This window comes from Colobus angolensis, unplaced genomic scaffold (genome assembly GCF_000951035.1).
Source record: "Colobus angolensis palliatus isolate OR3802 unplaced genomic scaffold, Cang.pa_1.0 Scaffold16, whole genome shotgun sequence".
Taxonomy (NCBI): domain Eukaryota; kingdom Metazoa; phylum Chordata; class Mammalia; order Primates; family Cercopithecidae; genus Colobus; species Colobus angolensis.
Genome location: NW_012114710.1, coordinates 23,739,797 through 23,761,607, shown reverse-complemented (window position 1 = coordinate 23,761,607; position 21,811 = coordinate 23,739,797). Strand labels below are relative to the sequence as shown.

Sequence of the window (21,811 nt, the reverse complement as noted above, 5' to 3'; positions counted from 1 at the left end):
TAGATAATGATGGAGTTCAGTGTACATTAAGAATTGCTTGGGGCTGGGTGCAGTGGTTCACGCCTGTAATCACAGCACTTTGGGAGGCCGAGGTAGGCAGATCACTTGAGCCCAAGAGTTTGCGACCTGCCTGCACAACATGGCAAAACCCTGTCTCTACAAAAAATACAAAAAATTAGCTGCGCACGATGGTGTTGTGCCTATAGTCACAGCTACTTGGGAGGCTGAGGTGGGAGGATCACCCGAGACCAGAAAATCAAGGCTGCAGTGAGCTGAGATCCTACCATTGCACTCCATACTGGGCAACAGTGGTGAGATCCCGTTTCAAAGAAAAAAAAAAAAAACTCTGGGTGGCCAAGGCAAGCAGATCACTTTAGGTCAGGAGTTCAAGACCAGCCTGGCCAACATAGTAAAACCCCATCTCTACCAAAAAATACCAAAATTAGCTAGGTATGGTGGCATATGCCTAGTCCCAGCTACTCTGGAGTCTGACACGGGAGAATCGTTTGAACCCAGGAGGCAGAGATTGCAGCCAGACGAGATCATGGTGCCACTACACTCCAGCTTGGGAGACAGAGTGAGACCCTATATCAAAAAAAAAGGGGGTGGGGGGTGGGGGAGGGGATTACTTGGTTTCTCGCTCTGACTGAAATGAACTACCAGCACCTTTGACAATTAAGTTATTCCTTGGACAGCAAATCTTAAATCATCATTCTATATACCAATAAAGACAGTGTTGTAATAACTGTGTCCAGAACATTTGATCTCTAAGATTAGAAAGCCCTCTTTGAAGTCTCGTCTTATAGAGGAGAACTACATTTAAAAACAGAGTGTAAACACAAAGACATTATCAAGGCAGTTTTACATGTTAACAGGATAACCCTATACAGTGAATCTGAAAATCCAAAAGTTCACAATTAACCAGTATCAAATGGGCACTGCAGTCAGATGTGACAACTGGATCAGAAAGCTGACTCTGCTACAGGATCTTGGATAGGTTTCTTAAATATAAAGGGCCTAATCTGTAAGATGGAAATGAATGCTGCATCACAGAGCGATTAAGAGGATCAAATGAGACAATGTGATTGTTTTATTCCTTTAAATAAAACCAAGGCAAATGATCAGATATTTTCTCTGCTTCCATTGAGTGTAAGAAACTATAGACCCTCAATATATAAGCCATACAAGGAAGTGAGGAAAACGCTGAAAATCAGGATACATTCCAGCTGACATATTATAAGGTATGAACATAAAATTATCTAGATTCCAACTCATTATACACATTGTTCTCTCAAAATGATCTTACATTTCACAAAGTATCTACAAGCTTTATTTTAACATAAGACAGACATGGCAAAAGTAACTCCAAGTGTGATGTATATGAGGAAAAATGCAGGAGGCTAACCTAGTCTGGGAGTAGGAGAGGACCAGAGGAGTCCCTAAAAAAGTCAAGTTTATGTTGAGATCTGAATGATGCATCGGAGGGAAGTTCTGGGATAATACTGCTTATATACTGGAAGCAGTAGCAAATAATTGAGAATTCAAAATGTTTCTCCTGTATCCCACCTCTGGCGAATAACATTTAAATAATAATCTTGTTTTTAATAGCTATAGTTAAAACAAGAGTTAGATTTATATCCTACTATAGAAATGTACACATCTTTTCTAGCCTAACAATTTATTATTATTATCATTTTGAGATGGAATCTCATTCTGTCACCCAGGCTAGAGTGCAGAGGCAGTGATCTTGGCTCACCTCAACCTCTGCCTCCTAGGTTCAAGTGATTCTCATGCCTCAGCCTCCTGAGCTATAGCTGGGATTACAGACGCTTGCCACCACACCTGGCTAATTTTTGTGTTTTTAGTAGAGACCAAGTTTTGCCATGATAGCCACGCTGGTCTCGAACTCCTGGCCTCCAATGATAAACCCGTCTCAGCCTCCCAAAGTGCTGGGATTACAGGCGTGAGCCACTGCGCGCCCAGCCTGGTTTATTATTCTTAATTTATCAAGATAAAACTTAGTTAAATAGATTACACGGAAGTTATGTGACCAGTTTTGTGCCACCATTCCAACTTAAAATGCTGTTCTTCCATCTTAGAAAAGCCATAGATTTTATATATTAATAGATTTAAGAAAACAGTTCATGGACACATTCACATAAACATAAAATGTGAATAGGCAGTATTAGATACAAAATACCAATAGTTAATATGTGCTATTTATTACAGTATTTGCATTATCATTAATAACAATGAATACTTAATAATTACTAATGCATTTTGTGCATTGTTTCAGTTAATACTTCTAACAATCCCATACAGCAAGGTCAATTACTATTCCCACTTCATAAATGAAGAAATATTTTTAAAGTTAGGTAACTTGCTCAGGCCACAGGGATTCATACTCAAAATTGACTGCAAAGGTCATTCTCTTAATAGCTATATTCTACTCCTAACTGTGTGGGAGGAGCATATGAATGAAAGTGCCAGTCCTCTTTGGAACCACTATGACTCATGATAAGTAGAGCTATTTGCAATAATTTTTAGTCTATCTTACATATAACATGTAATTCCAGTTCACGGTATGCATTACCTACTACATCTTCTAAGTGAAGTAATGTCAGCATTCATTAAAAACAAGTATTTAAGTAGTTATTTTTGTATATATGTATTTTTAAATAAAACAAAGGTACAAAGGTATAAAACCTGTAAAAAGACCTAAATTGTGCCACTGTGCAATCAAAACAAAAGAAATCCATTGAGATTAAATATATTTTTTTTTTTTTTTTTTTTTTTTTTTTTTTGGAGACGGAGTCTAGCTCTGTCGCCCAGGCTGGAGTGCAGTGGCGCGATCTCGGCTCACTGCAAGCTCTGCCTCCCGGGTTTATGCCATTCTCCTGCCTCAGCCTCCCGAGTAGCTGGGACTACAGGCGCCCGCCATCTCGCCCGGCTAGTTTTTTGTATTTTTTAGTAGAGACGGGGTTTCACCATGTAGCTCAGGATGGTCTCGATCTCCTAACCTCGTGATCCACCTGTCTCGGCCTCCCAAAGTGCTGGGATTACAGGCTTGAGCCACTGCGCCCGGCCGAGATTAAATATATTTCTTATCTGTAATCCTTCATTAGTACAGCCTAATCAGAAGAAGGCTGCTAAATCAGTGAGGCTGAGCCAGCAACTGAAATGCTGGCAATTTAAGGCTTTCTCTGGAAACACAAAACTCTAGCTCCAGACATGTCATACATGTCAAGCATTCACGGGCACTGTCCTCTACTAAATGCTGATTCATCTCACTCCTCTCATATTTACCTTTTTTCTCTTATTAATGTAAATAAATTCTGACCCGATAAAAGAGTCACAACATCTTGAAAAGCTGTATGCTCTATATTCTTCTTTCTCAAGGTATACACATCTGAATGAATGGCAACAAAATAAGACCATCTACTTCATAAGGTTACTATGTGGATTAAATGTGATTAAAGCATGCAAAGTGTTGGGACAAAGTCTGGCACATGGAGTGCTTTATGATTTCCAGCTGCTGCAGCTATCAGTGTTAGTATTAGTCATATGATTTTTTTGTATGTATCCTGTTACCATTTCATGATATCCTAAGAAGTTACTATGTAACAGCCTTGTGTGCAGAAAGAACACTGGATTAGACAGCAGTTCAGGTGGTTCCACATGACTGCTGAATAAAAATGGGCAAACTCTTTGAACATGTTTTGTAAAATCTTATTTGCAAAATGAGGGCTAACATCATCTACCTTACACAGTCATGAGGAGTTATAGTAAAGGTGACATGAATGGGAAAGCACTTTTTAAACAACAAAAAATATATATAAATACCTAAGATTATGATTATTTGATGAACAAATGCAGGTACACAAGTATTTAAAAAGCAAAACAGAACGGTCATTAATTTATAGTCACATGTCCTGCCCTGATTTCAGGACTGTATATAATCCGTAAGTTCAGGGACCTGACTTATAGAAAAATGCTTATCTATAGCTACTATAATATTTACTTAGTAAAACTGACTGATGTTCACAAACACAAACTTACCTTTACTATTGTTTTAGGGCGTTTTTTAAAAAATAGTTTTGGCTTTTCCACCACAGGAAGAGGTGGAAGTTTTTTAAGCTCCTGTAAGACGGTGGTCGCAGCGCGCTTCTTGGAGAGTTTTTTGCTATTTCCTTCTCCTTCTGCAGAGAACTCTCCTACTGACACTCGAGTAACAAAGCTTTTCATATGTGGTGGTCCACTTTCTTTAACAACCTATTAAATACAAGTAAAATATTAAATAATGGATAGGCACTTAAGATGTATTCTTATAGTATGACTTAATATTCATATCAACACCAAAATTAGTATTATGCCAAAATTATAGTATTTCTTTAAGAAAGCTATTATGAAGGTATTATACTGGGACTATTTATGACACTTGATGCCTAATACAGCTGAAACAAAAGAAATCTAAATAAACACATTTGATTCACAGTCAAAAAGATTTTTTATTAGTTTAAAACAGATAATTCTAATTACAGTTTCTCCATGTCTTATGGAGCACAAATTTAAGAACATCAAAGATACCATTAGATTAGATACCATATTAGATAGGCCATCTAGAATGATAATTTGTATATAATTACATATATCTTTCTCCTGTGTATGAGTAAATTACTGGAGAAACGTGTAGTTCTATAAACCACAAGGCACCGTGCTTGTGGAAGCCTCTCAAAAACAGTTGATGGATGAAAAGTCAGCTGTTTCTGATAGGGATGTCAAAGACTGTTTTATAGAAAGGAAAATTTATTCTTGTGGCATGATTTTAAAAAGGTAAGTAGGTATGCCAAAAAAAATCCTAGCTTTCTAGAACAATGAGTTATGGATCTGTCAACTACGAATGTAATGTTACTAAACCTTGTTTAATCTGCTCTCACTTTTACACTATGCCAGCTTTTGGAGGAAATACGTCTTCCAAATCCTGAGGACTCAAAACTTTAGTCTCCTTCAAAATTCTGACCTATAGAAGATGCCCTATTTAAGTAGTTTACTATTTAACATGACACTGAAATTTTGTCTTCTAATATTGGATATTAATTAGGAAAAGGAATGAAAGCACCGCAATATCTCAATAAGGTGACATTACTAGGGATAAGGAATTTATCATAAGCATACTTTCCAAGTAATTTAGGTTTACTAGTTGAAACACCAAAACTGTTTAACCACTTTGATGGACATTCTTCTCAATTTAAATATATATATATATATATATTTTACTGACTTAATAGAGAATACTAAATATTTAACCTTTAATTGTTCACATTAGATCATCATTATAAACATCAGATATCCTATACCATAATATATTGATGTTCCCAAGAACATCTAAGAATAATAAAATTGTCTGTTCGTATTCACTGTAGCCTTTAAAAAAAATCCCAATAATTTTTTAGCATAAGCAATTACTTTTTACAGGTTTTCCAAATTTTCCGTATCATTTCTTGCTGGACCAATAGGCTCTCAAGTACATTCTCTCCCTGACTTCCTCATTTTGCTGCTTTTAACATGCTGTGGACTGACAACTGAGATAATGCCACTTGTCAGAATGTGTCCAAGAGAAAGCTAACAGTTTCTCAGTCCAACTCAAATGATCCTGCCAATGAGTAAGATGTGGGAGCGTTCTAGTAGGTGAATGTCATACAATGTGAGGGAAGATTATCCACAACTCTTTCAGCTTATTTCCTGGTTCTTGCCTACTTTCCAGACATAAGTTGTAAAATTAGTGACCTCTTAATAAGGGAAATATTATGACAATTTTTTTTTGTTTTCTTTTTTGAAATTTCACACAATTTTATGAATATATTTGCGATATATTTATCTAGCTATAAAGTCAACAGTTGCTTCATTACATCTTACTTCTTGGTGATTTTGTTAGTTGAGGTTAAAGTTAAACATATTTTGGCCTCCACACAACTGAAAAAAAATTGGATATTAACATATGTGTCACTAAATCTTAACTTGAATAAATTTAATTTAATCCTCACTAAATCTTAACTTGAATAAATTTAATTTAATCCTATTTAAAATACCAAATCCTATAGGATACCACAAATTACCTACACCCAGAAAATAACTTTTATAAAAATTGAAATATCATGTATACAAAAGGCTTAATACAGAAAATAAAAAAATCAGAGGGAATCTGTGTTATCATCATGATTTCTATTTTCACCAGGGCTTAGATCATTTCGTTATACTGGGTTTGAACGTACAGAAGAACATTAACTCTTGCAGGATACTAGTATACCAGTTAGTTTTATTTGTGTGTTTGTCTGTTTGTTTAAAATAACCAGAGCAAGGGAAAAAATGGTAAGATCTCTACCGAGTACATACCTCAAAACTGACAGGCATATTTCGCTTCAGAGCAATTTCAAACACTAAGCTGATCTCAGACTTATTTGCATCTTTGTCATCATCCATATCCTTTCCTGATTCACCATTCTAAATCACAAAAAATATAGGATAACACTGAATCGTGACATTATAACAAACTTTACTTTTATTCTACAGTCAAGATGGCCTATTCAAATTACAAGAAGAAACAACAAACTATAGACTGTATCTGCTGCATTGTCCTGTAACCACAGCAGTCAAGGGCTTTGCTGCCAGGCTTTTTGTTACTTGGTTTTTAGTTTGTTTTCCTTGAAGGAAAAGCATTTAATGCAGACTGGAAATCTTTTACTCAACCATACACTAATTTGGGTTTAGCCTACATCCCTAGACCTGGCTCTCTTGTTTTAGAGTTCTCTACCCACCCAACCCCCAACACCCAGGAATTCCCTCACCACTGGTGTTCTAATGTGATCTATGAGGATGAAGTTACAGAAAGAGTACAGGATGCAAACCAGGAGCATCCTAGTTGGAGATCTATGTCTGGCACAGGCCTCGGTTTACCTTATTCACTTATTTAACACATACTTCTGGAAGGCCTCATATATGCTGAACCCACTGTAACTATTAGAGAGAAAGAGACAGTATTCCTGCTGTCAAGAAGTGTATGATCTCATGGGAAAACAGATCAAGAAATAGACAGGAGCTCTCATGAAAGAGTACAAGCAGAAAAACACCTAAGTCTGCCATTAAGATAAATTATCAAAGGAGAAAGAAACAATTGGTTTGGGGAAAGGAAAACTGTAGAGTTTGAACTGTAGGGTAAGTAAGAAGCTCACTATGCTGCCGAGCGCGATGGCTCACACCTGTAATCCCAGCACTTTGGGAGGCCGAGGAGGGTGGATCACAAGGTCAGGAGATTGAGAACATCCTGGCCAACACAGTGAAATCCCGTCTCTACTAAAAATACAAAAAATTAGCCAGGCGTGGTGGCATGTGCCTATAGTCCCTGTTACTCAGGAGGCTGAGGCAGGAGAATCACTTGAACCTGGGAGGCAGAGCTTGCAGTGAGCCGAGATACCGCCACTGCATTCCAGCCTGAGCAACAGAGCGAGGCTCCATTTCAAAAAAAAAAAAAAAAAAAAGGAAGCTCACTATGCTATCTATAGGACATGCCTGAGCTACAGATACTATTTTGAAGTTAGTCAAGAAAGTAGCTGAAGCCAGGAGAATGAGTGAGATTACTTAAGAACAGACTCAATGTCCTTATTTGTAAAACAAAGGAGGACTGAAAAAATCTATAAAATCTCTTCCACTTTAAATCCTTGATTCTATATTCACACAATGTAATCTATATTCAATAAACATAGTATGAAATATAAGCCAAATCAATGTTATTTCTCATCCTCATATACATCCCCAAATCCCCAGTTGCCTGGGAAGCGAACTCAAAGGAAGAACCAAAGTTCTGAAAGGTATAGTCATCCTGCAGGAACACATGAAGCAAGTATAGTAGACAGTCTGAGACGCAAATCTTAGCAGGTCTTCACTCTAGTACTCTTCCCTAACAGAACAGTTTATTTATTTTAATTATAAAATGCACTGATTTGTTTCACTGGGAAAGTAGAAAGAAGAGACTGTCACATGCACCAGCACCACACCTGAGGCGATCTTTCTGGAATAGGTTCATTCTGCAGTGCTTGGAGGGCTTTCATTGCAGCATTGTGTCTAGCAGCTTGTCGAGTCTTGCCTTCCCCAAAAAATTCATTATTTCCTACAGTGAGCTGAACATAAAAGATCTTAGGCACTGGGCAATGATACCTAAAATAAGAAAATAAAAACATTAAAGTTAGCTTAATAAAACCACTCTATAATCATTCATAAGATTTATTTTGTTTAAAATGATACCAATTATATAATGTGCTATACTCTTAATAAGATTTTAACCTCAAAAATATACTTTGATAAAATGTGAGTCAATACATCTATAGATAATAGCTTATACTGATCTCCATGAAAAACATATATAGAATACAACATTAAACATAAAATAATACAGTAAAAATTATTTAATTATATCACAGGAGACTTCCTGGTGAGAAGTTTTTGGTCAGATTTTAACAGAAGTAAGTGAACAGTCTGGTGAAGCTGCAACAGAGGCTGGGTCAGGCAAGACTGTTCAGGCGACAACATGTAGATTACTGTGCTTTTTGCAGAAGATAATTATGATTAGAAATACAGGAGCAGAGAAATGGACTGAGTACAATGCAAAGTAATAAGGAGAGCAGATTCAGCATAGGAATAGGAGTTTAGGCCAATTCTTAAGCAGGAAGTGCTATATTCATACATTTTATGGTGACTGAGGTAATGAGGCTAATGACATGTGACTAAAAAGCTGCAATAATGCAGATATGAAGAGATAATAGAGGCTGTAAGAAGAAACAAAAAAAAACAAAAGAAATTAAGGAGAAAAAATTAAGATACGTGATAAAATCCATTAATTCAACAATTATTTATGGAGTGTCTTCTTTATGACAGGGGACTGTGACAATGAACAACAACACTTAGAGTAGCGAAGATAAACAATAAGAAATATATGTAGAATACCTAGTATGTTAGAGACAGATGTAAGAAAAAGTAAAGAGGAAAGGGTTCAGAAGTGTCAGGGAGGTAGGTTTTAGATAGGGTGGCCAAGAGACGTTCCATTGAGAAAATATCAATTGTGTAAAGACCTGAAATAAGTTAAGGAACAAGCCATGCAGATATCTGGAACAGTGCATCTGAAGCAGAGAGTATACCAGCAGCAAGGGCAGCGAGGCAGGAGTGTGCCATGCATGTTCAAGTAACTCGGAGGAGGCCTGTCTGGCAAAAGTTTAGGGAGAGAGGAAAAGCTAGACGAGTAGAGGTGGCAAGATTCCACAGGGCCTTCCCTACAAATTGCCGTAAGCATCTTTTACCCTAAGTGAAATGACCAGCCACTGGAAGGTTTTGCACAGAGAAGTGACATAATCGGATTTATCTCTTGAAATAACCATCTGATTACTATTTTGAGGACACACTGTAGGGGAACAATGCTGGAAGCAAGGATATCTAATAGGCTACTGGGATAATCCAGGGGAAAAGTGACAGTGGCCTGAACTAGGGTGTAGCAATGGAAGTAACGAGAAGTCATTGTTTCTAGATGAATTTTGGAAGTAGAGATGATGGGTTTACTCAAAGACTGGCTATGGAATATGAGAGGGGAGTCAGGGATGACATCACGGTTTTGGAACTAAACAACTGGAAAACGGAGTACCCATCTATTGAAACAGTGAAGACTGAAAAAAGAAATGGGTTTGCTGGGGGTGGATTTCAACAGCTCTGTTTTGGAGATGTTCGATTATTAGACCTATTAGACATCCAAGTATAGATGTCAAGTGAACAACTCAATTTATTAGTCTGGACTTCAGCAAAGAGGTCCAAGGTAGAGATAAAATTTGGGAATCATCAATATATAGGCAGTATTTAAAGGCATAAAACAATGAGAACTCTGTGGGAGGGTATGATAGGAGAAAAGGCAAGCAAGCACGATGTCCTTCCTGAAAGCCAAATGGGAAAAAAAGTCTATCAAGGAGAAGGGAGGGATTAATTGTATCTAATGCTACTAACAGGTCAAGTAAAATGATGACTGAGAAATATGACCATTGAATTGAGCAACTTAGCAAAATAAACAGAATCGATTTTGATGGAATGGTGGATTTACAATTGCAATGCTGAAAAAAATTAGTTAAAAATCACTCCAGTCCTTAAAAATGTTTGCTTCCAAGCAAAAAGAAGTCCAATTGAGGTCCTACTATATTTTAGATAATTACTGCACATCCAAGTAGTGACGCTCTATGTTCAACCTGAGATAAACTGGAAAGAGCCCATCATGTAAGAATTCACCAGGCAGATGGGACTAATCAATGAAGGTTTACTGAAGGTGAAGAACTAGAAATGCTGATTGGTACTGAAGATGCAGATTTGTGAGGCAATAATTGAAACCATGCAAGTGGATAAGCACCTGGAAAGGGTAAGTGTAAAGGAATCAAAAAAGAGCCTAAGGCTAGGAACTGATTAATGCCTATGACCAAAGCTCAAAGGAAACAATAGACAGCAGTGAAAGAGATGAAAAAGGGTCAAAGTTAGAAAAAAAATCACAACACAATGTCAGGGACAGGAGTAATTAACAGTGTCAAATGAAGGAGAGGAATTCAGAGTATGAAGAAAAGAAAAAGTTGCTGTTTTAAACGCTTAACTTAAAAATCAATTTTCTTGAACTACAGTTTTCTATTAATTTAAGATAAAGCATTTCAAATGTGTTTTTATAAACAAAGATTAAAAAGCATTAAAAACTACAATATTACTTGCTTTTTGGTTACAATAACTAAATATTGTGTACTGGAGTGCACAATTTCCTATCATCTATTTTATTTTAATCCCTTTAATGCAGAAATGTATTTTAATCCCTTTAATGCAGAAATCTGACAGACTAATATGAATAACGCTGGTCATTTTCACTTTGTATTTCACAAAATTCAGTTTTCCCACCTCCACAGAACTTTATTTTTAACTGGTGCTACTATAAAACTTTAAAACAGACAATTTGAAATCAGAAATTTACTCCTGAACTGAGATCTTATATGGCAAACTTTCACCATAGAGCAAATGTTTACAATTAATTATAAACTTCTGAAAATAGAAGGTCCACAACTGAAATACTAACAGACCTTTAACTACAGTAGAGGGAGTGGGCGCCACTATAATCACTAAGGCCTGCTGACAATTACAAAACTCATTTTGGTTTGCCACAGAGACAAACAAAATTTCTGTTCATTATAACTTTACTGGAATATGATGTCATAACACATAACCATACTGAAACAATCTGCTGATTTTCTGGCCAAAATATTAATTGCACACCAAAGAGCCCTTGGGGCCTCTCCCTTTTTGGTCATCAAATATGGCTCAATGTATGTGTATGTGCACGCATGTGGATATATATGTATATATAAATTACATTGTGTAAGTATCAGAGGAAAAATTAAGTATGTTGCATTTTTAACATAAAACGTAAAAATTCTAGCACTAACAACAGGAAATACCGAAACTGGATGCCTGACTTATTTCATTCTGTTTCACTTTATCCTCTTACTTAACAATGATTCTTAATAATATACCCCACATGGTTTGAATACCTTATATATCACATCTCCTCATACCATCATGACAATCAAGATTAGCCAGAGCACTCTCATTAATTGCATCCAGATTGAATTACAGGGGAGATGATGCAGAATGGTTTTTGTGTGATAGGTCTGGTCTCAAAATACTTCCTTTGGTAAAGTAATACCCAAAATTTATTAACTATAAAGATTGATACGTTCCTTTTAATGGATTTCCTTCTACTTTCACTTATTTCACGTTATTAAGCTCACTTTTGGTAAGGTATTTGATATGGTTTGGTTGTGTCCCCACTCAAAATGTCATCTTGAATTGTCACCTGAATTGTAATCTCCACATGTCGTGGGAAGTACCTGGTTGGAGGTAAGTGAATCATGGGGGTGGGTTTACCCCAGAGTATTCTCATGATAGGGAGTGAGTTCTCACAAGATCTGACGGTTTCATAAGCGTCTGGTATTTCCCCTGCTGGCACTCGTTTCCCCTCCTGCTGCCCTGTGAAGCGGTGCCTTCTGCCATGATTGTAAGTTTCCTGAGGCCTCCCCAGCCATGCAGAACTGTGAGTCAATTAAATCTCTTTTCTTTACAAATCACTCAGTTCAGTCTCGGGTATTTCTTCATAGCAACATGAGATCAGACTAACAAAGTACTTATAATAAGTGATGTACATATTTTTACAAATTAGTATATTTACCTAAGCAGATATAGCTATTCTTGAATAATTTTTCTCAAGTAGAATGTTGTGGACAATGTTTAGATCCCCATAATGATTACTGTTAAAAGATGAACCAAGAAAACTCACCCATCCAAGTTATTTAAGTTTCAGGGTCAAATGGTTGAATTTCTTTTAAATCCCAAAAAAAGTCTTGGGATTTGAAAGATCCTACTTTCATCAGAATTATTTTCCATGCTTGTTAAAAACGAAGATTCCTTTGATCCAAGCCTGATCTGCTGCATCAGAGTTTCTGAGGAGGGAACCATAATTTTAAGCTGCCCTGCTGACTCTCTGCACGATAAAGGTCCAAGATTATCACCACATCACACAATGTGGCCTATGTGACTTGGCAATTGCTTCAAAGTCCATTCAAGAAAGAGACCACACACATTGCTTACTGCACAATGGTTAGGTCTTTCATATCTCTTTTTCATTTAATCCTCACTACAGCCTGGTAAGGCAGGAGATGTCCCCAAGGTCACCTTAAGAGGTAACAAATGTCCCCAAAAGAGTTGCTGGGAGTCAAATTTAAGTCTGCCTAACTGCAGAGTCCAGGAAACTCTATACAGAGTTTCCTAAAAATCTGCTTTATCTTCTTCCATTTTTGTTCATTTTTGTTTACTAAATTGTCTATCTTCATGGAAGGCCAGAGAAACTAATGCAAGGGATCTAAACTAAGGCCCACTAATAGACTTCAGCGATGTTTTATTGAGTCAATGGCTGCTGAAACAGACAGACAACCATGATGAAACACTGTGTTTCTGCAGCATGTCAGATCAAAGAGACACAAGTGCATGATGTAAAATCGAAGTAAAATATCAAAATGATGAGCATTGTGTGCCACATTACTTAACAGCCTAAATCTGACAAGCGCTGCTTGCAAGGCCTTTTTATCTCCATGTCTCCTTGCCTTCTATCTGCTGGAAGTCTTGCAAAAAATAAATAAAATCGTAAATAAAATAAAATAAAATAAAATAGAATCTTCCTTTCCTTTAGATCCCAAACAAGTCTTGAGATTCTGCCTATCTTCAAGATACCACAAGTCAATACAACAGTAAAGAAAGAATGTATACTGGTTCCTTTGATTTAATACTTGACATTCCTTATAGTTTTTCTGAGTAAAGGAAAGATTTTACATTCACTTATATTTGACTGTTAGTTGTAGCAACTTTTTATACCACATGTCCTTGCCATCCTCCCTAAAGTTACTTCATTTAATGCCTTCTTTATGGGCTCATTTGGTATTATCTTTCTAAACAACTAAAATCCCGTATGTCCTCCCTATCATTCTGTGACTGTTTTATTCTCCAACATCTCCACTTTCCTAAGCATCATTTTTACAAGGTGAGAAAGACATATCCCAAATAACATTAGGATTTTTACAAATTGAAAAATAATTACCTCATTCTATTTGATAGCATTATTCATAAATCTCGACACAGCTTAAACATTCATATCTCCTCTACAGACTTACATCTTAAAATATATGAAAATGCTATCTTCTGATCTAATAAGGAGAGGTTTTGGATTTCTGTGTTTATTTCTAACATTGACTGGAAATAGAAATGTCACTTAACCTTTCTATCTCAGTTTACTTATCTGCAAAATATTTGTAGAATTTATGTTTAAAGAACCCTAAAGGCCAAAACTAAGAATTCAAATGACATGTCAATTATTTTGATTCTTTGTACACTTTTTGGCACTGCTAAGCATTCTTTTTCTTGCTATAGAAAAACAGCAGGTTTTTATCATAGAGCTATAAAATAGTCCCTGGCACATTTTCAAATTTGTATGTATATAAAATATCTAGATAGGAGACAGTTATTTCTCTATTCATATCTACAAATTTTGAAAAATATATCTTTTATGAGATCTAACTGTTAATTCTTGAGGAATTTCAAATATTAGGACTGGTTAGAAAAGATTCACAGGTCAGCTGAAAATATGCTTTAAAAGAGGTACATGGATATTCTATTTTATTTGTAGAATTACTGTAAGTATATTTTAAATGCCTAGAGGAAAATATAGAAAGACATGCACTAAAAGCTAGGATAGGGTGCTTTGAAATGATAGCATTATAAATGATGTTCTTTCCTCTCATAATTTCAAGTTTTAAAAAATAATATGGAATACCAGAATAAAAATGGAAAAAAAACCACTTAATTGAAGGAAGTCTAGTCCCTGTCTAAACAAAGGTAAATCTGTGTTCAAAATTAAATTTGATAAATTAGTGGAATGACTTATGGAATACAGAACACAAACCAAGAGAATAAGTAACTTGTACTGTATCACTGACAGTAGTGCCATAATCAGGACTATGCAAAGCACAGCATGTTATCAAAGAGCCCCATTATTGTAAACACACAATCACCACCCTCAATCTCATACTTGGAACCAACATAAACCTATTCTTGCCCCTTCTCTAAACGGATATATAGATAAATCATTATCACATCACCATTATCATAATTAGGGCAAAAACATACAAAGCACTTACTATGTGCCAGGCGCTATTCCAAACATTTAGATACTAATCTCACTCAATCCTCACAACCCAACTTCATTTTACAGATGAGGAAATTGAAGAATAGAGACATTCACTAACCTTCCCAGGCCACCCGACTTGAGCCCGCATTTGAGCTCAGGCAGTCTCACTCCAGAGCCCATGCTCATAACTGCTACACCATGCTGCCTCTGAATGAACAGGATAGATGAACACTATAAACTGCAGAAGTACTAACTATAAACTCTGAAGAAGTCATGCTGGATTTGGAATATCAAAGCAACTTAAGTCTCTCTAGATGTATGAGATCTGGCAGATTCTGAAAATCTCTACGCTAGAAGTCAGGTGAAAGATATCAGTTGCCAAAGGCAATGCTGGGGACACTGTAAGTCTGGAAGACCAAGTTGACTGCAAAGTCCTATTTCCTCTCTGCTCATTCTTTGTCTCCTCTTAACCCAACCATCTGGAGCCCACGTTTAAATGCTCTTGTTAGGGAAATGCAAATCCAAACCACAGTAAGACACTACTTTGCATACCCACTAGGATGGCTATAGTTTTTTTAAAAAAAGTCATAAAGACATGGCAAATTGGAACCCTCATACATTCTGGTGGGAATGTAAAATGGTGCAGTTGCTATAGGAAATAGTTTACTAGTTCATCAAAAAATTAAACACAGAATAACCACTTGACCCAGCAGTTTCACTTCTAGATATATACCCAAGAGAAATGAAAACTGGGGTTCAAACAAAAACTTGTGTGTAAATGTTTACAGTAGCATTATTCCTAATAGAAAGTGGAAATAACCCAAAGTTCCTGATGAATAAATAAAATGTGGTATGTCCCCACAACGGAGTGTTTTACAGTCATACAAAGGAATGACGTATAATTACATGCTACAACATGAATAAACTTACATTATGCTAAGTGAAAGAAGATAGAATACAAAAGGGTATATACTCTATGATTCCATTTAGACAAAATATCCAGAATAGGCAATCCCATAGAGACAGAAAGTAGATTAGTGGTTGCCACGAGCTGGGAGGACAGAGTTTGGGAAGTAACTGTTAATAGGTATGGGGCTTCTTTTAGAAGTGATAGAATGTTTTGAAATTAGAGCACGGTGATGGCTGTACAACACTGTGAATGCACTAAATGCACAATGAATTGTATACTTTACGATAGTTAATCTTGTGTTACATAAATTTTATTTCAATAAAAATCATTTTTTAAAAACATGTTGATACTCCCTAGGGTTCTATTTTGTTTCTCACCAACAAGACAGTTTTTGTAGATGATCTCACTTACTCTCATTCACATTCTTGACAGACTCCCACAAACCAGCCTACCAAATTTTGTAAAGGGAAGTGTAAAAAGACCTCCCCTTTTACACTCTAGGATGTTACTGACCTGGTCTTCCTACTCTTATCTAATTGCCAGGGGGGTATGTGAATTACACTAATAATTCAACATAAATTTATTAAAGGCCTACTTCATGCTGGGATGGAGTTTTAGTTTCTAGAGATGGAGGACTGCCCTCAGGAAACTATCAATCAAGTAAGTACACACACACACACACACACACACACACACATATACATATCAACAAATGAGATGATCTAGGAAGAAAAATAAAGAATAGTATGGAAAAGGAGTAACAGGGGCTCCTTTAGGAGGTGACATTTGAACACAGATTTGAATACAGTGAGAATTCTAGGCACGGAAATGCCAGAAAGAAAAAGTGCTCTAAGCAAGTAAGACTGCAAGTGCAAAGGCCCTGCAGAAATACCATGTTGGTTGGTCAATTTTTGAGAAAGAGCAAGGGTTCCTTCTACCTGACAAGCCCTGAGTCAAGGAATGATCAGTAGGAAACTAGGTCTGAGAAGTCACCTGGCAGCAAATCAGAACTTAATTCCACATGACGGAAGCCACTGGAAAGTTTCAAGCAGGAAAGTGGCACAATCAGACATGATTTAAAAGGATCTTGTTGTTTTTACCACAAGAGAGGCAAGAAGAGAGTAGCTGGCAAGCCATTCCATAGAGCAGGAAAAGTCATCTCTAAAAATAGGAGACTGAACTGCCCAAGAAAATATAGGATTGCAGGCAGTGCTACAATTTCACTTAAGGACTGTGGTTATTATATCAAGCTGGACTAGTCAGCATAGATGTTTTTCTGTAGCTTCCTACTGCAGCAGAGTCAGAGGAGCTGGAATTAACCAGTTACAGTTTTGCCAAGCATGGCCGCTCATTCCAACTGGGAGGTAGTAGAACACACAGCAATTAGGTGGCCATAGGACTGGTGAGAAATGGGTGATCAACTCTAGTGAAAAGCAGCCACACTGAATCTGGCAGGTGACAAAAGGGTGCACCCAGCCTGGAGGTTCTGCTCAAATTCTTCAGGTGCTAAAGGATACCACCCTATTTCCTGCCCTCCCACTAGATGTGGGTGGTCAGACAGTGCGTGGCAGAAGCAGTAAGGTGTGCCTCCCCTATGGTGGCTGAAAAGCAAAGCAGTGCTGGAAGTGTTCCCACTTTGTAACTGTGAAGAAGGGTCCCTGGCAAGGCGACCTGGGGGCCTCTTCTTCCAGTGTGCTGCCCCTGTGTTTCCCTGGGTGCTGCAGCAAGCCTGTCTGAGAGGTAAATGGCTAGCACTGTGGAAACCAGGAGAAATGCGGAGTGATGCTGCAGGAACGTGGTGGGAGGTGGGGGTAGGGGGTTCCTTGGAGTACTATTTCTCAAGTGTGCTCCCACATAGAAAACATCGACCTCCTAATGGGGTCTAGAAACACTTGCTAAAAAGCAGATTCAGGGCTGTCCAAAGGGATTCAGGATGGAGTCCAGGAATGTGCACATTGCCTAACAGCCTAGGTGGTTTTCACACATGCTGCAGATTGAGAAGGGCCTCCTCACAGGGGCCTCCTTCCCTGTTTGCGAATACGAAGGCTTCTGATTCCTGAATGTCAACTTTGTACTCATCTGCCTTAGAGAGTGCTCTTCCTGTCTTTAATGGGATTTTAGTTAATTCTCTCACTGTTTCATAAGAAAATATTAGGATTTTCCTATTATTTCCAGAATTTTTTTCCTATTTCTTTCCACAATTTATTTTACTAATTTTGCTGACCCAAACTTCCAAAAGAATACTAAATAGCAGCTGATAAAGAATATTCTTATTTCTTACTTGAATGGGAACACAGCTAGTATATACTCATTAAACCTTGTAACAACAACAAAAAAAACAAAAAACACTGACAGTGTGGACAGAGGAAAATATTTTTAGGTTTAGAATAAGATCTACTGGATTTAAGTTCCAGCTACTAGATCTATAAAGACTTTGGACAAGAAGCCTTATGTTCTGTAAGAGCCATCAGTAACAAAAACAATTTTGTCTGTAGCAACTTTCAACTTTAAGTGACAAACCAGTTGAAAATTATTACCCTTTTCATGAAATATAGCAAATAGATATATATGTACACACATACACTTTGTAATTCAAAAACACAATTTTTTTTAAAAATATACGTTTTTTGGTTTTTTTTTTTTTTTAAACAGGGTCTCGTTCTGTCACCCAGGCTGGAGTGCAGTACCTGCTGGGCTCAAGCAATCCTCCCATCTCAGTCTCTTGAGTAGCTGGGACCACAAGCATGTGTCATCATGCCTGGCTAATTTTTTTTTTTCTGTAGAGACAGGCACTCCCTGTGTTGCCTAGGCTGCTCTTGAATTCCTAGGCTAAAGCAGTCCTCCCAACTCAGGCTCCCAAAGTGCTGAGGTTATAGGCACGAGCCCCTGTGCCCAGCCACTTTTAACTTTTCGATATATATTTACTAAATACTGCATGCTAGTAATCTAAGAGCAGAATCTTAAGTACTAAAAAACTTATGGAAAATATGGCTTATTATTTCTATGAGTTATAAGAATATTCTTATTATTTAATTCCAGCAGCAGATATTATCTTTGGTTAAAGGTTCTCTGAGAAGGCACTTTGAAAACAACTGGTATAGAAAATCCCTCAAGTCGTTCCCAACACCAAAAGGATTCATGAGACGAGCGCTAGAAAATACTTATAAAACTTCTGTCTCTCCATTATTTTAAGTCCACAAGCATATGTTTTTGAAAAGTTTGTTAAAAGTATAAAAAAGCATGAAAGTATGAAAGATACAAACATACTGGATTTTTTAAAAGAGGGTTTACACTCTTTTTAGATAAATTAATTTTATAATGTCTATAATAAAAGATTCAAATGGACGATTATGTTAGCACTAAAATCTTCCAAGAAGTTTAGAAACTGTTTGCTTTATTACAATGTCCAGTCCAGGCATCTACTCCAGTGCTTTTGCTGATCAGAATTAACTATCAACTTTGGATGTTTGCCCACTTCACATACTCCCAAAAGTAACATGGAGACATTACATCAGCGGTATTGCAGAAAGATTAATGTGCTTGGTTTGTAGATGCAAACTAATTATACTTACTGCATACTTCTAGTATTCCGTCTCTTTTACTCAAATCTGAATGAATTTAGTCATACATTTGCATACAGTTTAATGATAACAGTAATGTGTAGTTAATAGATACTCACTGGAACATAAAAAATTTACTTGGCATTTTTCCAGCTAATTGTTTTTACAGCTTGACTTCACTTTATACATTAGGTGCATTCATAAAAAGGTTTACATAAAGCAAATATTTTCATACTAAATCCCATTTTCCCACTGTTGCCCAATATTAAATCTTCAGTTATATTTCTATAGGAAAATGCTGGCTCCAACACATCATAAAAATTATAATTAAAAATCTAAACATATATGCCAAGGAATAGGTACGTTTAATATATTATTTTATACAACACTTTATCTTCTCACCTGCAATAAGAATCTAAAAGAAAATCATTTTGTTTCATAGTCTCACAATCATCAGAAGGACACATATGTTTAAAAAAACAATTGCAGGGTTTTAAAGTAGCTTCATAGAAACTGAAAGTAAAATTATAATTAAAAATCTAAACATATATGCCAAGGAATAGGTACGTTTAATATATTATTTTATACAACACTTTATCTTCTCACCTGCGATAAGAATCTAAAAGAAAATCATTTTGTTTCATAGTCTCACAATCATCAGAAGGACACATATGTTTAAAAAAACAATTGCAGGGTTTTAAAGTAGCTTCATAGAAACTGAAAGTAGAAATATAATTTATTAGCTGGAACTGCCACATGGAGATATCCTGTAAGATTTTAAGCAATGCAAGTAGTCTCAGATTATTGACAGTAATCATTTAACAGTCTTAGAAATTTCTTCGGCTATGAATAATACACTTTAGGGGGTTCATTACAATCCAAACCAGATGATTTACTGGAATTATACAGATTATCTGGAGCCAATACCACTGTCTGACTCTAAGCCCACTTTTCGTTTTTGAGGCAGCGTCTCCCTCTGTCACCCAGGCTGAAGTGTAGTGGTGCGATTATGCCTCACTGCAGCCTCAACTTCCAAGGCTCAAGAAATCCTCCCCAAGTAAAAGGGACCACAGGCGTGCACCACCACACCTGGTTAATTTTTTTTTTTATTATTTTTATGTTTTATAGAGATGCTTTTCAGAGAAATAGGAAAAAGAACTTTGCTCAACTACCTGGATCCTTTCATACTATTTAATATCAAAAGTGTAAAAAAAGCAACATTTGCTAAAATAGTACAGTACTTGGAACTTTCAGAAAACTCTTCCACTTTTAAAGTACCTTGGATTGTTAAACAATTCATAATTTTCAGTCATTTTAAATTAATTTGTAAATTTTTTCCTGCACAAATCCTCTGGGGAATGCACTATGTGGATTTTAATTACCTACGCTCTCCTTTTCCTGCACTGCTGCAGATACTCAAGGTATGCTTTTACATCAGTTAGTCAGTGTGAACTGTGGCTCTTATTCCAGGATGCACACTAAGCTGAGAACTATCGAATCCTCTTTATCTTTGCCACGTACCCCGAAGTAAAACACAGCAACAAATAAGGGAGACGATATTGGTAAAGAGACAATATTGATATCCAGCCTGACTACCACACATAGAAAGAGGCTGAAGTAATACTTAGAGCTTTGAAAGGCTAACAGTTTTGGCCTCGGGTTATGATGGTATTCCTGTTCACAATATGGATACACGTACTTTAGTCACACTAAATACAAAGTGTGGCCAAAGACATTCTTTTCTGTGGATAAAATAGTTTTTGAAGATATTCTGAAATAAGTCAGTCATCATGACATCCTACTATTCCCAAAGAGTGGATGTTTACATGAGTTAGTGTAGCATAGCAGAAAAAGCACGAGCTTTGATGACATATTACTCCTGGGCTGGAGGGCCAGCTCAGCCCTTCACTGGCTGTGTCACACTATGCAAGGTACATGCTGTGTCAGAACATAGTAGCCCCAGGAAATCATAGTTGTTGCCCTCTTCCCCTTTTGGCAACTAATCCATCAGCCTTCTTTGATATTCTACAATGTTTCCATGAAGATTCAGCATCTCTCAGGCTTTCGGTTATTCCCTGTAAATAATACCCTTAGCCACCAGCTCCTGGGGGGAGGTCCAGGAAACGTCTGCGGTTATGCTGGCAGAATCTCTAGACTTTCATTTCATATGGTCAGTGGCACCCCCAGTTTCCCATCAGTGCTTGTAACATACCCAGAAGAACACCACTTCATGCCTGTCTAGGAGACCTGACATTTGGTTAATTGGTCACTCAAGAATGCCAATCTAGGCCAAGCAGAGTGGCACACACCTATAATCCCAGCACTTTAGGAGGCCAAAACCGGAGGATCACTTGAGGCCATGAGTTTGAGACCAGCCTGGCCTAAACAGCAAGACTGTCTCTACAAAAAACGTAAAAAATTATCTGGGCATGTTCGTATGCCCTTGTAGCCCCAGCTACTCAGGAGCAAAGGCAGGAGCATTACTTGAGTCCAGGAATTCAAGGGTACAGTGAGCTCAGCATCAAATGTACCCTTGTGGTTGATTACCGC

General features: G+C 37.0%; 1 protein-coding gene and 1 pseudogene across 1 annotated transcript in view; one reads left to right on the top strand and one right to left on the bottom strand.

The window, feature by feature from the left end:
* Positions 1-21,811, bottom strand: part of LOC105508351 (double-stranded RNA-binding protein Staufen homolog 2) — a gene marked incomplete at its 3' end in the record, with an annotated part of 155,296 nt that overhangs the window by 13,843 nt on the left and 119,642 nt on the right. The window contains exons 7-9 of the mRNA XM_011937205.1: positions 8,052-8,211; positions 6,394-6,501; positions 4,060-4,272 (exon numbers count right to left, since the gene is read on the bottom strand). Coding sequence (XP_011792595.1) covers positions 4,060-4,272; positions 6,394-6,501; positions 8,052-8,211 — 481 coding nt within the window. The remainder of the gene's footprint in view (positions 1-4,059; positions 4,273-6,393; positions 6,502-8,051; positions 8,212-21,811) is intronic.
* LOC105508327 overlaps positions 10,385-21,811 on the top strand; it is a 32,098-nt pseudogene continuing 20,671 nt past the window's right edge.